This window comes from Paramisgurnus dabryanus, chromosome 10, assembly GCF_030506205.2.
Source record: "Paramisgurnus dabryanus chromosome 10, PD_genome_1.1, whole genome shotgun sequence".
Taxonomy (NCBI): Eukaryota; Metazoa; Chordata; class Actinopteri; order Cypriniformes; family Cobitidae; genus Paramisgurnus; species Paramisgurnus dabryanus.
Genome location: NC_133346.1, coordinates 21,510,229 through 21,526,831, shown reverse-complemented (window position 1 = coordinate 21,526,831; position 16,603 = coordinate 21,510,229). Strand labels below are relative to the sequence as shown.

At 37.3% G+C, this 16,603-nt stretch overlaps 2 protein-coding genes across 2 annotated transcripts; both read right to left on the bottom strand.

Moving 5' to 3' along the window:
- Positions 1–245: 245 nt before the first annotated feature.
- On the bottom strand, positions 246–4,311 carry LOC135779835 (uncharacterized). Its single transcript, XM_065290748.1, has 2 exons — positions 4,231–4,311; positions 246–1,903 (listed from the first exon to the last, which is right to left on the bottom strand). Exon 2 carries the CDS (start codon positions 1,896–1,898, stop codon positions 942–944), a length of 957 nt encoding a protein of 318 aa, XP_065146820.1. The 5' UTR covers positions 1,899–1,903; positions 4,231–4,311; the 3' UTR covers positions 246–941.
- A 5,827-nt stretch (positions 4,312–10,138) lies between these two features.
- LOC135779580 (uncharacterized) lies at positions 10,139–12,551 on the bottom strand. Its single transcript, XM_065290349.2, has 2 exons — positions 12,404–12,551; positions 10,139–12,270 (listed from the first exon to the last, which is right to left on the bottom strand). The coding sequence occupies exons 1-2, from the start codon at positions 12,432–12,434 to the stop codon at positions 11,465–11,467; spliced, it is 837 nt and encodes a 278-aa protein (XP_065146421.1). The 5' UTR covers positions 12,435–12,551; the 3' UTR covers positions 10,139–11,464.
- Positions 12,552–16,603: the final 4,052 nt, after the last annotated feature.

Below are 16,603 nucleotides of genomic sequence, written 5' to 3'. Positions count from 1 at the left end.
GATTTTCTATATAAAAAGTGATAATGGACTGGATTTTTGAAAACCTTTTTCACAGTCTTGGGCATGTCAAAGTTTAGTAAAAACATTAGCGTTGATGCATTTTTAGTTTTTGAGCAGCATCAGATTGTATTATTTTCCTCATTTACTGTTTTTGCCCCATTTACTTCTATTAAAATAACATTTTGTTTTAATGCAAACCATGGCATCATATAATCATGCCTTCATTTTTACTGTTTATAACAATGTGGAACCATTAACCCTTTATTTTATTTCTTTATTAATCAAGAACAATTCACGAACAAACATTAATCTCAGATAGAGAAAAGATGATCTGCACCAGATTTAGCTACTAGCTAATTTTTATCTGTATAGTCCTTCCTTTAGTAGGCATTTGCAAAAATAAAGCTTATTACTGGTTTGTACATTGAGTTATATGGAGTATCCAACTGGATAATGCACAATGTCACAAAGCTCGAATCAGTTCAAATTGGTTTCTTGAACATGACAATGAGTTCACTGTACTAAAATGGCCCCCACAGTCACCAGATCTTAACCCAAAAGAGCATCTTTGGGATGTGGTGGAACAGGAGCTTTGTGCCCTGGATGTTTATCCCACATATCTCCATCAACTGCAAGATGCTATCCTATCAATATGGGCCAACATATCTTAAGAATGCTTTCAGCACCCTGTTGAATCAATGCCACGTAGTATTAAGGCAGAAAGGGGGTCCAACACAGTATTAGTATGGTCTTCCTAATAATTCTTTAGGTGAGTGTATATACAAATAACAACCAGCATAGAGTGAGAGAAACGTACGCTTTATAAAGCAGCAAACATGTTGGCAGTCTTAAAGCATTTTAAAATGTCTGTGAAAGAGCTTTTTGCAATTTTTTAGCCAAATCAGCAAATTTAAACACTGAAGACTTGGGTATAAATGTTCTCAGGTGTGAATTCTCATGTGAATCGTCAGATTAATTTTTTGGGGGAAAATCTTTCCACACTGAAGACATGGGAATGGTCGTTTTCCAGTGTGAATCGTCATGTGTTTTTCAAGGCTATATTTGTATCTGAAACTCTTTCCACAATGAAGACATGTGTATGGACGCTCTCCGGTGTGAATTCTCATGTGGAGTTTTAGATTAGCTTTCCTATTGAAACTCTTTCCACACTGAAGACATGGGAACGGTCGTTTTCCAGTGTGAATTGTCATGTGTTTTTCAAGGCTATATTTGTATCTGAAACTCTTTCCACAATGAAGACATGGGTATGGAGTCTCTCCGGTGTGAATTCTCATGTGGAGTTTTAGATTACTTGGATCTGAGAAACTCTTTCCACACTGAGAACATGGTTGCGAGCGCTCTCCAGTGTGAATTCTCATGTGGTTTTTAAGACTATGTTTATGCATAAAACTCTTTCCACACTGAAGACATGGGAATGGACGCTCTCCGGTGTGAATTCTCATGTGGAGTTTAAGATTTCGTTTTTGTCTAAAAGTCTTTCCACACTGAGAACATGGTTGTGAGCGCTCTCCAGTGTGAATTCTCATGTGGCTTCTAAAACAAAATTTCTGTCTAAAACTCTTTCCACACTGAAGACATGTGTATGGACGTTCTCCAGTGTGAATTCGTATGTGACCTCTAAGTGATTCTCTGCTTTTGAAACTTCTCTCGCACTGAGGGCAGGTGAAAATCTTTTCTTTAGTGTGGGTTATCATGTGCTTCCCAAGGCAAGATTTCCTTTTAAACCCCTTTCCACAATGAAGACAAGTAAAATTTTTGCTGGCTTCTGTTCTTTGCTTTCTTTTTAGAAAAGTGTTTTTGATCTGCAAACAACCAGATTTATCCGCCATTATGGAATCATATGAAGATCCTGATGCTGATGATTCTTCCAGTTTCATTAGATCTAAAACAAAACAAAGCAAGTATTTAGTCTTGATTTCACGGACAGTCTTACAAATATCAAATAAAGTCTCCAAATCCAGAGCATCAAAGTTCGAATGCACATTGATTTCCATGTTTGACACGATGGTACCATAGACTGTAAAAAAAAGATGGAAGTAGTGTCTGTGACGTCACCCATAGGTTTCTGAAGATCGTTTTTAAAGCTTAAAGTAGGCATTGCCTGCCATCGCCATCTTGACCGCGCGCTATCACTCACGGATATCCAAAAATGTGTAAAGAGGCGGGACGTGGGAGAAGCTGAGGTGGATGGTTGCTGAAACCACGCCCACCTAGCTCGATTCTAGTAACAGCAGTGGCTGTTCAACCATCACTCAAATGGCCACGCCCTTAATTATGCAAAACTTTAAGGCTTAATATAATTTAAACGGATGAGTTACAGAAAAAATTCACCCCCCTCACAGTTGTCATGAAGGGCAAAATTAGCTATATAGACCAAAAACAAATTTTGTACCAGGCTGTAAACATGCTTTTTTCTGCTCTAAAGATGGCCATTTTAACATGGAGGTCTATGGGAATTGACTCCCTTTTGGAGCCAGCCTCTAGCGGTCAGTGGATGAATTGCAGTTCAATTACTTCCTTATTGGCTTCATTAGAGAGATCGGAAGGTTGCCCCTGGGATGGTACTCAGCTGGGTGTCACAGGCAGGGTTACATTTATTTAAAAACAAAAAATTATTTTAAAAGTAATTCTTATGTTCTCAAAACCATAGTCTTGCTAATTATGGAGCTAGAAGTGAGACAAAACATTTTGAATTTGAAATGCATAAACTTTATTAAAAAAAAAAGGAAAAAAAGTAATGTATTTTTTAAGATATGTATTTTCAAAGGGCAATTTTTTTGTCCTGAATTTTTACACTTTAAATATTCTGTTTTAAAAATAGAGCTTAAGGTTTTCAAGAAAATCAAGACATTTTAACACCAAATTCAGTTTTCTTCAAAATGTCTCTAATACAAGTTTACGCATTTCAAATTTAAAATGTTTTGTCAGAATTCTAGCTCAATAGATAATCATAAAAAAATATTTTATAATATCATAGCGTGTTTCAATGACATAAAATGACATAAAAGTGAAATCAAACATTTTGTCTAAAAAACTTGCTAGTGGGATTGTAAAATGAGTCAATGTAGTTTTTGTTTTGTTAAAAATCATCAATTTAATCTCGTAATGAAATATAATGACTAAGAGACACAGTATAACTTCGCCTCATATGGGCACTCTGCACAGTCGCATGAAAGTCCCGGCGTCCATGACAAAATGAAAGTTTCATTATCATCAAGTGTTATTATTCTAGTTGTTCACCTCGCTTTCTGAGGCATTGATACACCGTTTGTTGTAATTATATCCAAGAAGCACACAAAGGGCACTTCTCCCATTGTCACCTCAGCGTAGATCTGGGTATACTTTCAGCAAAGATACATATATTATGAAGATTTCAACCTTCCATTAGAAAACCTGATACAGTGTTTAACGTGTAGCACCTCAGCCAGTCAATAATGATGATCAATGATATATGTTGCGGGCGTTCAGAGTGTAAAGACAGTCATTTACAGTTTACATTTGAGTTTCTTCTTGTTTAATTTTTTTCACAGGCTGTATGTGCTTTGTGCACACAAGTGCTCACTTTTATATACATTATATAAGACACATTTTACAGTAATGTAAGATCGATGTAGTTTTTAACACGCTTTAGCTATGATTTGAACTAAGGTAATCTACTTGTTGTTTATTCTGATTTTAGATTATCAGAAATAAACTACTCTAAAAAGACTATGTTGTTATTAATTCTTGCAGAGTTTACCGGAAGTTACGTTTGTTCCAGAAAAGCCGTTTTATTAGGTTGTTACTGCTGAAATCGATAGCAGGAAAAGTTACAGCGTAAGTAATACAATGTCTGGCGTGTGAACTGGGGGACTTAAGAGCCTAAAGTGTATTTTTTCGACAACAAAATTTACCATAACAATGAAATATTGAAACAGTATATACTATGTAAAACAAATGGTAATTAATACCAAACCAAGATTACTACAACTTGCTATAATTAACCATGGTTAACTGCCTTAATGGGTAACACAGTAAATGTAAACGTTTGTAAACGCGTGGATTCGGTAGCATGGATCAGTCGATTCAACCTCTTGTCCTTTTCCCAATTTATTGACTAAACTGGGAATTTATTAATTTATTTAACGTTACCAAAATTAAATCAGACAGCGTTATATTCAGAGTAAAACATCCCATCACATTAACATAAATACAGTAACGCACACTAACCTGTTTTACAGATTATATTGATATGCCGCGGTTCTCTTGACCACTTCTGCACGTCCAGTCGCCGTCAAAAGCTTCTTCTTCTCGTAGTGTTTAATGACGGTTGACAAGGCAACTTATTGTGTATTACCGCCACCAACTGGACTGGAGTGTTGAGCATTACAAAGAAAGGAATGCGACTGCATTTATGCAAGTTATTATGTGGGCTTGACAAAGACAACAATGTGGGCCCCACCATTCTTTTGCTCTTTTGTGTAAAACGTCCAGTGAGCCACTAATTAATGTTGATTATGAAATCCAGAAAGACTGGCATAATTTGTGCAGGTAGGGGTTGCCATAAAAGCATAATCAACACACAAAAACTGAATCTGGATGTGGCTCATGCGCATTCATGATATCCACACATCCATCCAATAAAACCTAAACTTCCAGTAAACAATACATACAATAATTGTTCAAAAACAACTTATATTATGCTGATTGTGCATGTTAAATGGCGTCAGCTTAGTCAGAGTTTATTTCAAGATCCAAAATATGCGTTAGCAGCCTGTGTTAATTGTTGATGATTTGGGACAAATATGATGTTATTTAATGTTAAACTGTGTGACTGGCTCTCTGTGGTGCGGCAGGGATTTCAGCAGCGTCAATGTGTGTGTGTACATTTATAGCACATAATGTGTATGATTTTTAGATGCATGACGCGATGCGGCGCTTCTCGTCCGGTGTGCGACCCCCTTAAGTTCAATGTGCCGTTTCAGGTTAGCAATGGATGTGACCAAATTACTGATTTTCTGTTTGAGAGCTGGCGGGCAAAGTTTGCACAGAAATGTTAGATTTTTCCCATCCTCATCCATACCGACCTTGTCAAAAAACTCATTGCTGCTTTGTTGCCTACATGCTTCTGTCAACTTCATGCTGCTTTTTGTTTTGATGATGCATGCAGTGGTGAAACACTGGTGGCTGGTGTTGCCAGATTGGGTGTTTTTCCGATACACATTAAGGCCTGTATACAGTGTTTTAGCCGGGTTTTCTGCTGGAAGACTTTATAGAAATCTGGCATCCTTTTAAACGACATTAAACCGAGAGAGCGTGCTGTTCACAAACACCAGAATGGACAAGTTCACAGTAAGGTTCATCAGGCAGTAATACAGTACGTTCAGTTCACATTCCCCTAAAATATGAACGAGTTCATGAACTATGAACTACTAACTGTTTAGACAGATACAAGACGTCTTTTAAGGGCAAACTGCTTGGTGATTGATTAGTAACTGAATAATAAATAATTGAAACCACTCAAAAAGGTATAACAAAAAGGAAGTAGGCTCAGGAATCCACCCTTCATATTGTATATTGTTTATTCAATATATTCATTCATTCATTCATAATATAGGGATGGCGAAAACGAAAATTTTTCTTGACCGGCCACCGAGCCTCATTAGCCGGTTGAAACCGGTTAACCGATAGGCCTATTAGTTTAAAATATGCTATGCTATTTAAAATAACAGCCATAGGTATGTGACAAAATGACGTAATACGCAGGAGCGCTTTGTTCCCACGGCTGTGTTCCCAGCAGGTATTCAGCGCCAGACACGTTGGTGACTTAGGAAATCTGTCATATATTTGCTTTGTGAATACCTCTAAAGCACATATACTAGTGACATAAATTACTTCCTCACGTTGATTCTCACGTTCGAATTTCCAAGACAGCTGTCGTAAGAAGAAAGTTATAAGCGAAGCAAAATTTATCTCGTGTTTGACATTGAAATCCTCTATGAAGGCGAGTATTTTTTTGTTTCAAACCAAATACTTTTGATAGAATATACATTTAACTTGAATTAGGTGAAGTTTGGGATTGATTGTAACATTCCCATGTGCTTTTTTAAGATCCGCAAGTGACGTTGTTGTCAAAAGCAGAATCGCCCATTCAATCATATTGGCTTCCAAAACTTCTCCGTTTTCATCAATCCGTGCAGTATTTTTCAAAGTAATCATACAGAACGAAGGATTAGACTCTCTAGATTACATTATTGGCATAATTTTGTCAAACATATAAATAAATACATGCATGCAACATGCATGCATTTATTGATTTATGAATGATAAATAACATAATCATCAATTAATGTATTAATAATATCTGACCATTTAAATTGCTCGCCAGCATTATTAGTCAATTAAGAAATATTAAAGAAACAATTAAATGTTTCTTTAATATATAAAAATACAGCAATTTTATTTGAGAGGGCTTTGATTTCATATGGAAAGATATGCGTGGATTGATGCTCTGGGTTTCATTAATTAGTGGTTAATCAAAAATAATAACATTTTTATATATCTTTTAAAAAGATGTCATCTTAATCTTGTTGGGCTTTTAATTACCTACAATGTGGTGTTTGAATTATGCAAATAGACCAAGAAATGAGGAAGTTATGATATTTTAAAGTGTTTGGTCAAGCGGAAGAGGTCACAGTGTTTCATAGTTTTATTGTTTTAATTTTGTACAAAAATGCCTCCTAATTTTCGAGATAAAAAATTCCATAACTTTCTTAATAATTATCCGATTTTAATAATTTAAAAACCATGTTAAAGTTCTTTTTATTATCTATCATATGGTTATAATTATATATGAATTTTCTAGTATTTATATTTTTTGTCACATACCTACCATTTCGAGCCGCGCCTGCAATTTCGCAACTTGCATCTCTCTGCGCTCTGCCTCCGGCTCACACACACACACAGACCTCACAACACTTTTTAAATCCCCTACAGCGCGAAACATAAGTCCCGCAAACGCGGCGCCGTGCTTAGTTTCGAAATAGTTTAGGTACTAGGTGATCGCGTTGAACTTGAAAATAAAGGCGTTTGTGAAGCTCATTTGAAAATTGCCGCGGCTCATTTAAGAAAATGACAGCTCAGAAGAGACTGCGCTTTACTTTGGGGTGGTAATAATAAAGACATAGGATGATCATCATCACCTTTTCTGTTACCACTGAAATATAGATGTAATGTATTTCCAAATCTAAACCCATCTTATGCGGAATGTTGCCTAATAGACTGCAACACGATAAAACCAATGGATTAAACGGGCACCTTCAGAATGTGTAAAAGACGCACCGGCCAAAGCAGGTCTCGCACTGTGTTTGTTCTAGAACAAATGCAGCAAAGATATTTAATGCTTGTATGAGGCATATAGGCCTACGCTGAGTTTTATTTATTTATGATGAGGTGTGTTCTAATTAACAATGCAATGCAAGTGAACGCGCCGTGCCGGCGCCTTCATGCACGGACCGGTAATTATATACTCTGCTATATTTGCTTTTTATTTATTAAATACATGCATTTGGTTGATGAAACATTTATTAAAATTAAGATACAATTTATACAAAACGAAATTCACTTTAAAGAAAAGCTTTCTACAAAGCAAAACTTAATAAAGTGGTAAAAATCATGGCTGAGGATTTACAGAAACAAATCTTACTCTGCACTTTACTGTTAGCCTAAAAGACATAAATGTTAATAATTTGGAACACAACCAGGAGAGACTTTAATTTTAATTATTTTATCGCTGTATTTTATTTACTATTCGAATAAAGGAATTTATCAAAAAATAGCCTGTAGCATTTACTTTTTGCAAACCTTGTGAGCATGCGAAACCAAACGCAGTGACCTCGCGCCAAATGTTTTTTTATTGGTTTATAAAGTACAAACAGACCAGTTATGAAAAACTGAGTGTGAGGGATTTGTTCACTTCACACAAAATGATCTTGGAAAGAAAGAGATGACTAACTGTTGTAAGGTTTAGTCCACTGTCTATAATAGCCTAATTTACAGATCCCTTTTTTTAACCGACAACCGACAACTTTGACCGGTTAACGTTGATACGGTCAACCATCGGTCAAACGGTCATCGGTTAACATCCCTAATAATGTAAAGGATTTATCACAAAACTAGACCATTACATGAAATCCTGTGACTGGGGCAAAAGGTCTGAAATTGAATGGCTTTTTTAACGTTTCAACCTTGCATTTTATAATGTACCAGTGGACGAATTTACTTATTGATCGTAATCAGGTACAGACTTTCAACCAGCATAAGAAAAACATTTATGATAAACTTCATTGCATACATACAAAATTAATTTTAGTCACATAACATCAGTGATAAGCAACTGAATGAAAATGTACTGCAGTAAAATAAAATGTATGTAAGGAAATTTATAAAAGTCATTTAAGGAAACATTCTTACAAAAGTTTTCTAGAGGCTACCATGCACATTTAAGGCAATCTTAAAAGTAGAACATATTAAAGCAACACTAAAGAGTTTTTGCTCTTTGCTCCCCCTACAGATTGGAAGCGGAATTGTCAATTTCCACTGTCGTAAATAATTTAGCCTACTGCAGCAAACCTGGCTCTGATTGGATTGTAGGTCTGCCGTAAAGCAATTTTTTGTAGTTTTCACATTGGTAGTTCACATTGGTATTAAATGTCTACATAAATGGTACATATTAGCACCTTCCTAAAGGGTACTGCCCAAGTGACAGCTTTTCTGAGTGTGCTATCTGCATTAACCTAAAACTTAACTTTTTGAAATAACTTGTTCCCATTGTGAACTGCATCGAAAGGGAACTAAGCGTTGCATAAGTAACTGACGCAATGGGAAAACTCCTTGGATAAATGCGCAACACGGATGAATGTAGTGTTTCCAAAGGGCTTGAGAGCCCACTCAGGTATGGCTTCCTCCTAGGGATATCCATAGCGACATACAGGCGGCGGCTGGTCCTATGTTTCCACTAGGGGTGGCACGGTCCATGAAAAAAATCCGAACCGTTCGGTTCGCTTGTATCGGTTCGGAGCGCGTGTGTACCGCACGGTTCAACGGTTCATGGCATGCGCAATGTAGTCTCATGCCCTGTATGTGACCTCAGATAGCGTGTTTCCCTTTCGCGCGAAAGAAGAGGTGACTGGTTTGGAGTATAAGTACTGCGGGTTATGTTACGTGTAGAAATGGCAAGTGGGAGAGAAAGGGAAGTCTGCCCGCAGTTGGAGGATGCGCCAGCGTCGTATAAGTTTGGTGTGTGGAAACATATTTTTATTTCATGTTACTTATGATGACAGCGGAAATAAAACAATAGATAGAACTGCAGTCTATGGGTTGAATATGCTCCAACAGCCACAGGAGATCGCCTTCTCTCCGACCATTTATCTAATCTGAGGTACTGACAACAATGTTTTACGTCTTTTCATATTCAGCGCTATTTTTAGCCTTTCATTGATAAAATTAAAGCGGCTGATTTCCGCGTAGTTTCATTTTGCTAGCGTGTGAAAGTTGCGCGATCTTATTTCAGAAATTGCCCCTCAAAGTAATCAGAAGTGGTCAAAAGTGGACAAAAGAGACTTAAAGAGATTTTAATATTACAGGTGCAAAGGTTATGTTTCTCTCTCGTCCACATAAATTCTCAGTATTAAAGCAGCCTCTCAGTGATAAATCTAAGAGCTACACTGAAGTTGGCATTTTAATTAATGCAAGTTATCTTTGTGTGCTAAAAATGCACATAAAGTTTATGTAGATGGCAATACACATTCTCTTTTTTGCCAAATAAATGAAAAGCATGTTGAAATCATCAATGTCTTCCCTCTTGCTCTATCAAAATCTCATCTGGCTTTCCTCAGAGATGGTCCAATGTGCTTAAAGTCAAATTCAGTTTGTGCATGATTACATGATATAACTTTTTTTAATACTGTATCCTAAATTATGGATAATTAATACATTAATAAGATAATACATTTCTGGAGTGTTAAAAATTTTAAGAAAAAAATAACAACAAGAACCGTACTGAACCGTGAACCGTGACCATAGAACCGTGATACGAACCGAACCGAGGGTTTTGTGAACCGTGCCACCCCTAGTTTCCACCTTTATTAGATTTTGTAGCTTTGATGTCCCTGTCCTCCCCCTAGCAAAAATGCTAATTATACTTTAAAGCAATGGGCTTTGAAACCTCCGAACTGTTGCTACTGGGTTAACATGGGCCATAAGTGCTCGATCTCCTGCTCAAATGCATTCTAATGGCGAGTTCAGACTGCATGATAGTCAGGTCACAGATGTTTTCTTACTGCGTGATTATCTGGGGTAGCGTTCAGTCGCTGCCGTTTCAGACTGCATGATGGATTGGCGACAGGGGTTGTCATACTGCATGACTTTACCATAAGAAGAATCGCTGATAACTTTGTCCCGGTCTGCAAACTACGTCTCACAACCAAACGTACGCGAGAAGTGACGCAAAGGAAACAACGCGAGGTCACGCGTGCAAGACCAGAGTTTTCATGTGAGACTGGAATTATTTTTTAAAATGGTAGCTCGCAAGCAGCTTACCATAAAAATTGCATGTGCGCTCATTTGCAGCAGAAAGAAGAAGAAATAAAGATTATGGAGGAGGAAATATTTGGAGAGACTCCTCCCCGAACTTCCAGCTGCCCTGTATGTTGTTCTCTCATTATCGCCGATGTTATTGTCAGTTAAAACACATTTCACACAGCATGACTTGGAATCGCCGACAGGTCCAGATATTTAAGCCTGATTAATATCTCACTGATTTACTCAGAACGCATCTGTTATAATTCACACTGTGTGATTCGCATGCACGAGCATCGATTTGACTGATTTCGGGCATTTGTCTGCGAGTTAAAATCAGGGCTAAAATCGTGCAGTCTGAACTCAGCAGAAGTCCATCATGGCATGGCATGATGGGATACTTTCCCATAGCGTTAATGCAACGCGATAGTAAACTGTATCGAATTGGAATGATAAGGTTATTCACATAATCCAGGTTCTCTGAGGTAACAGGAACAAGCATTGCGTAGCTGCACATGCTCATTGTTCTGTGATTTTCACAAACATTAACCAATAGGGTTCAGTATCAGAGAGAAAAAAATTGTTTTCCCATAGCACCAGCTTCTGACACACTATTGCGATATACATATAGCATATACGTAGAGTTAGAGGCATGGTCGCTTCATAAAGCAGCAAATATGTTGGCAGTCTGAAAGCATTTTAAAATGTCTGGAAACAAGCTTTTTGCCATTTTCAGCCAAATCAGCTAATTTCCACATTGAAGACATGGGTAGTGTCATTTTTTGTCTGAAACTCCTTACACACTGAGGACATGTGTGTGAGCGCTCTCCATGTGGACCTTTAGTTGCCCTGTATCTTTGAAACTCTTTCCACACTGAACTCATTTTTATGGACGCTCTCCGGTGTGAATTCTCATGTGGACCGTTAGATTACCTTTGGTTCTGAAACTCTTTTCACACTGAAGACAAGGGTATGGACGCTCTCCTGTGTGAATTTTCACGTGGTTATTAAGACTATTTTTGTGTGTGAAACTCTTTCCACACTGAAGACATGTGTATGGACGCTCTCCGGTGTGAATTCTCAAGTGGAGTTTTAGATTACTTGGATCTGAGAAACTCTTTCCACACTGAGAACATGGTTGCGAGCGCTCTCCAGTGTGAATTCTCATGTGGTAATCAAGACTATGTTTATGCATAAAACTCTTTCCACACTGAAGACATGGGTATGGACGCTCTCCGGTGTGAATTCTCATGTGGAGTTTAAGATTTTGTTTTTGTCTAAAAGTCTTTTCACACTGAGAACATGGTTGTGAGCGCTCTCCAGTGTGAATTCTCATGTGGCTTCTAAAACAAAATTTCTGTCTAAAACTCTTTCCACACTGAAGACATGTGTATGGACGTTCTCCAGTGTGAATTCGTATGTGACCTCTAAGTGATTCTTTGCTTTTGTAACTTTTCTCGCACTGAGGGCAGGTGAAAATCTTTTCTTCAGTGTGGGTTATCATGTGCTTCACAAGGCAAGATTTCCTTTTAAACCCCTTTCCACAATGAAGACAAGAAAAATATTTGATGGCTTCTGTTCTTTGCTTTCTTTTTGCAAACGTGTTTTTGATTGGCAAACAATCAGTTTTTTCTGCCATTATGGAATCATATGATGATCCTGATGCTGATGATTCTTCCGGTTCCATTTGGTCTTTTATTAAACAAAAAATAAACAAAACAAGTATTTAGTCTTGATTTCACAGACAGTATCATTCATATATCATAATATCAACAGTAATGTTTTTCCATCAATCATTAATGAAGACTCAAGAATGGACACCAACCTGTTTGATCCTCAGTGTCTTCATTAATCATTCTGCATATGATGAAGTGGACCTTCACTTGTCGAATAACAGAAATTATTTCTCGAATTCATAAAGGGCTTTACTGAAGATAAAAAAAATCTTGATCCCTGTGTGTTCGATGAAACAGACCTGTCAAAACAAATTAATATTTTTCACATAATAAGATATTTTGCTAGTTTCAGCCCAGCAGAGTTATTAATTTCACGTCCAGCGCCACGCCACGTTGTTAAAATAGCAAATGCATTTGGGCCTGCTTGCTCTGAAAACGAGGTGTGTTCAGATGCGTTGCAATTTTGCAACTGAAGTAGACTACGCCATTGACCAACTAAACCCAGGAGGACTAAAGTCAATGGCGCAAAAAACGCCTAAAAAGGACACTATTAATACCTGCTGTGTCATGACCTCCATTGGTCACTGCACTGGTGTTACCCTATAAAGCTTTAGAGGAACCGAAAGGTGAAGAAGCCCCCATAGCATCAGCTTCTGACACAATGTTGAATTAATGAAATAAAAATGAACCAGTATTTGTGCACCTGTATGCTAAATGTAAAAAACAAATGCAATACAGAAGGAAATGTATTAATAAAGAACTTTTCACAAAATAAAGCAGTATAATAAGGTTTATAATGTTTCACAGATTTGTTTGTTGAAAAACTAGCATTTTTGAGTAAAATAGCACCTTAAATGAAGTCTTAAATCACTTTCATCAAGCTCATAAAATGCAATCTGCATAAACAATGTGATAGCAAAGTCTTGTACATGTCTTGACTGAGGAGTTTTCATTAAAATGCTAGTTTTTGGCTGGTACAAACTGCCATTTATATAGATCAGTGGATGTCCTTCAACAATGCGGTATGACAGGGCAGCCATGATATGCAGCCTTCCTAGGACGCATCCTCATGTTTGAAAAACACCTGATTTTACAATGATGTTAGCTCGGTTTAGTTTTTAACACGCTTTAGCTATGATTTGAACTAAGGTATTCTACTTGTTTTTCTGCTTTTAGATTATCATATATTATCATATAAATGCTCTAAAAGGACTCTGTTGTTATTGATTCTTGCAGAGTTTACCGGAAGTTACGTTTGTTTGAGAAAAGCAGTTTGTTTATGTTGTTACTGCTGAAAGTAGGGCTGTCACAATGATTAAATAATCGTCTCACTGGGAATGTTTGCTGAGCCGTAGTCCCACCGACAAGCTGGGAACATATCGCAGGCAATACGTCCGCGATAATTAATGCGAAATTGTCCCGATTGTCAGTGAACCACGGCTCTGTGCAGTTAATGCCGCTCCATCTGAAAGCAGCTGTTGGCGATTACTGATGTGATGCGCGTGACAATCACAATCACATGCGATTTATCGTGCAGCCCTAACGTATCGGATGACATACCTTAAATGACAGTGTAATGCCATACATTGTAAAGCCATTTAATATGGTGGAAAAAAACAGCATTTACAGAAATGCTACAAAACTTTGATAATCAGTATGAGCTATTATCATTAAATAATTAATTTTAAATATGTGTTATGTGTATTAATATTCACTGCTAGGTAAACCTTGCAAAAGATTTAATTTAAATAATCACAAAAGTGTGTGAACATTTTTCATGAACAAACAAAAAATTAAATGTCAAAGCAATAAAACAGACAATTAATCGTCATAATCATTACAATTTATTAGGCAATTAACTGTCAAACTAATTTCATAATCGTGACAGCCCTAGCTAAATGGTCTATCCATCTTTTTCTCAAACGGGAAGTAAGTGATGTGACGTATTTCCTTTTCTGTGCGAGACTTCCGGTTCAAAAGCCAGCCGGTAGAAAACAGTGTACTGGGAGCACGCATAAAACATGATTTAAACAGTTAATATTTACTACTCCTGCCATGTATGAACCAGTGTGAGGATGAAATTAAGAAGTGGCTTGATATATGAAGATATATTCAATCATTTTGTGTTGATGATCGGATGATCTTTACAATGGGAAAGTCAGTTGAGTGTTTGTACATGGAATTTACCAATACTTAAAGGCGCAAAAGAGGATGTTTTTCGCCGACTGAGAATCCAAAAACGGTTACTGAGTTTTTTAAATGAGCGCATGCGTAAGAACAGCCTCCCTCCTTCACAGCTCATTTCTAGGGAACGCCTTCCAAAACTCGTGCACGAATATTTGAACACGAGTGTTTGTTTAACACCGGCATATGCTGTGTCGCGTGACCCGCGTCAGATTCATTATGTGAAATGATGATAATAAACAAATAAGACGTTAAAACGTTAGATCAGTCTACGCTACTCCCATTTCAACTAGCATGTAGCAGACTGGTCACTGCCTTACAACTACAGTACAAGAACAACGTCAATATACTTGAATAACAGTACAACAATAATTATTCCGCAAAAGAATAATCACTGTTACCTGTCGGGAAGAATTTTGCGAACTGCGCGTCTGTCTTTACACCTCTCTGTTCCTTCATTGCTCTCCAGCGTTGAAATGTTTCTCCAATAACGACTCTGTTTACATTACGTTCTTCTGACAATTTTCTCCTATTCCCAGCGGCTTAAAAAAGTCTTTCTTTTGCGTCCTCCTTCGAGTTTCTTCTCTACCGTGGTGCAAATTCGAGGAGGAAAGCAGGATCGACAATGAAAATAAAACGAAACTTAAGACGGAGTTTCATGCGCTATGCGCATGCGTGTGTCGCCTGTGTTTAGTTACTGGAGCGCGCACGTCTCTCACAAGGATCGTAATGGCAGTGATTGACAAGCCAGAGGGCCAATCGCTTATGCTATGACCGCATGGGGAATTGGCTGTTGTTTTTAAGGCCCTATCTTGTGCACAGATGACGTATATTAATAATATTACTTTCAGTGCAGCTAATAAATAGTCTTTTATCATTTAGTAAAGACAGTTTCAAGTAATATTGCAAAAATGTATAAAACAAACATCCTCTTTTGCACCTTTAATTTTAACTTTTCATGTCACAACTGTCCCTCTGGTGTGAGGTTTTTTAAACGGCAATTTTTAATGGGACTTGTTTATGGCGACACGTTGAGCTTCACGCGGTCCGACACAGTCAGCAGTATCTCTCTCATTCAACACATTGTAAGTTATTTGAACAAACCATAATAAACATATTTAAACTACTTCATCATGAGTATGGTTTTCGTTTTATGAAAATATTATTGCAGCGCTTCTTACGCACTAGGTGGAGACATGAGCTTACTTTTTAAAGTATTTGCTTTTTCATTTAAAACATAACAAAAGTTTGAAAAGTTCTCTCACAGCGCAAGTAATACAAGGTCTGGCGTGTTAACTGTGACACTTAAGAGCGCTAAAGTGTATCTTTTCGACAACAAAATAAAAAAACAATGATATATCGAAACAGTATATCCTATGTAAAACAAATGGTTCTTAATACCAAAACATGATTACTGCTACTTACTATAATAAAGCCATGGGTAATTCATGGTTAACACAAAACGTAAATTGTAAACGCGTGCATTAGGCATGGAGCAGTCGTTTCAACCGCTTGCCCTTTTCCCAATTCATTGACCAAAACCAATACAGGGAGCTTTTGGTGTCTTTCCAAAAGTAAACCGGACAGCGTTATATTCAGAGTAAAACACCCTATCACATTAAAATCAATACAGTAATGCACACTAACCTTATTTACAGAAGATCCTGATAAGCCGCGGTTCTCTTGAGCACTTTCTCTGGTGTTTAAGGGCGGATGACAAGTCAACTTATTGTGTATTACCGCCACCAACTGGACTGGAGTGTTGAGCGTTATAAAGAAAGGAATACCGTATTTTATTAGTGCCGCGTGCATTTATGCAAGTTATTATGTTGGCTTGACAAAGCCAACAATGTGGGCGCCACCATTCTTGAGCTCTTTTTTGTAAAAGGTTCAGTGAGCCACTAATTGTAAGTGACATTTTTGACTGGCTAGTTAATGTTGATTATCAAATCCAGAAAGAGCGGCATAATTTATGCAGTTAGGGGTTGCCATAATAGCTGGTGCAACTGCAGTAAATCTCTACAAAATATTTGTTTTAAAGCAGAATCCATACACAAAAGCTGAATGTGGATGTGGCTCATGCGCACCCATGACATCAATACATCAATCCAGTAAAACCTTTCATAGAAATTTCCAGTAAACAATACATACAATAATTGTACAAA

Bases quoted from the DNA above. Each gene is read 5' to 3' on its own strand.
- LOC135779835 (XM_065290748.1), bottom strand. From the start codon at position 1,898: ATGAAACTGGAAGAATCATCAGCATCAGGATCTTCATATGATTCCATA.
- LOC135779580 (XM_065290349.2), bottom strand. From the start codon at position 12,434: ATGATTAATGAAGACACTGAGGATCAAACAG. The intron at 12,271-12,403 runs GTTGGTGTCCAT...GTTTAATAAAAG, and splicing joins AGACACTGAGGATCAAACAG to ACCAAATGGAACCGGAAGAA.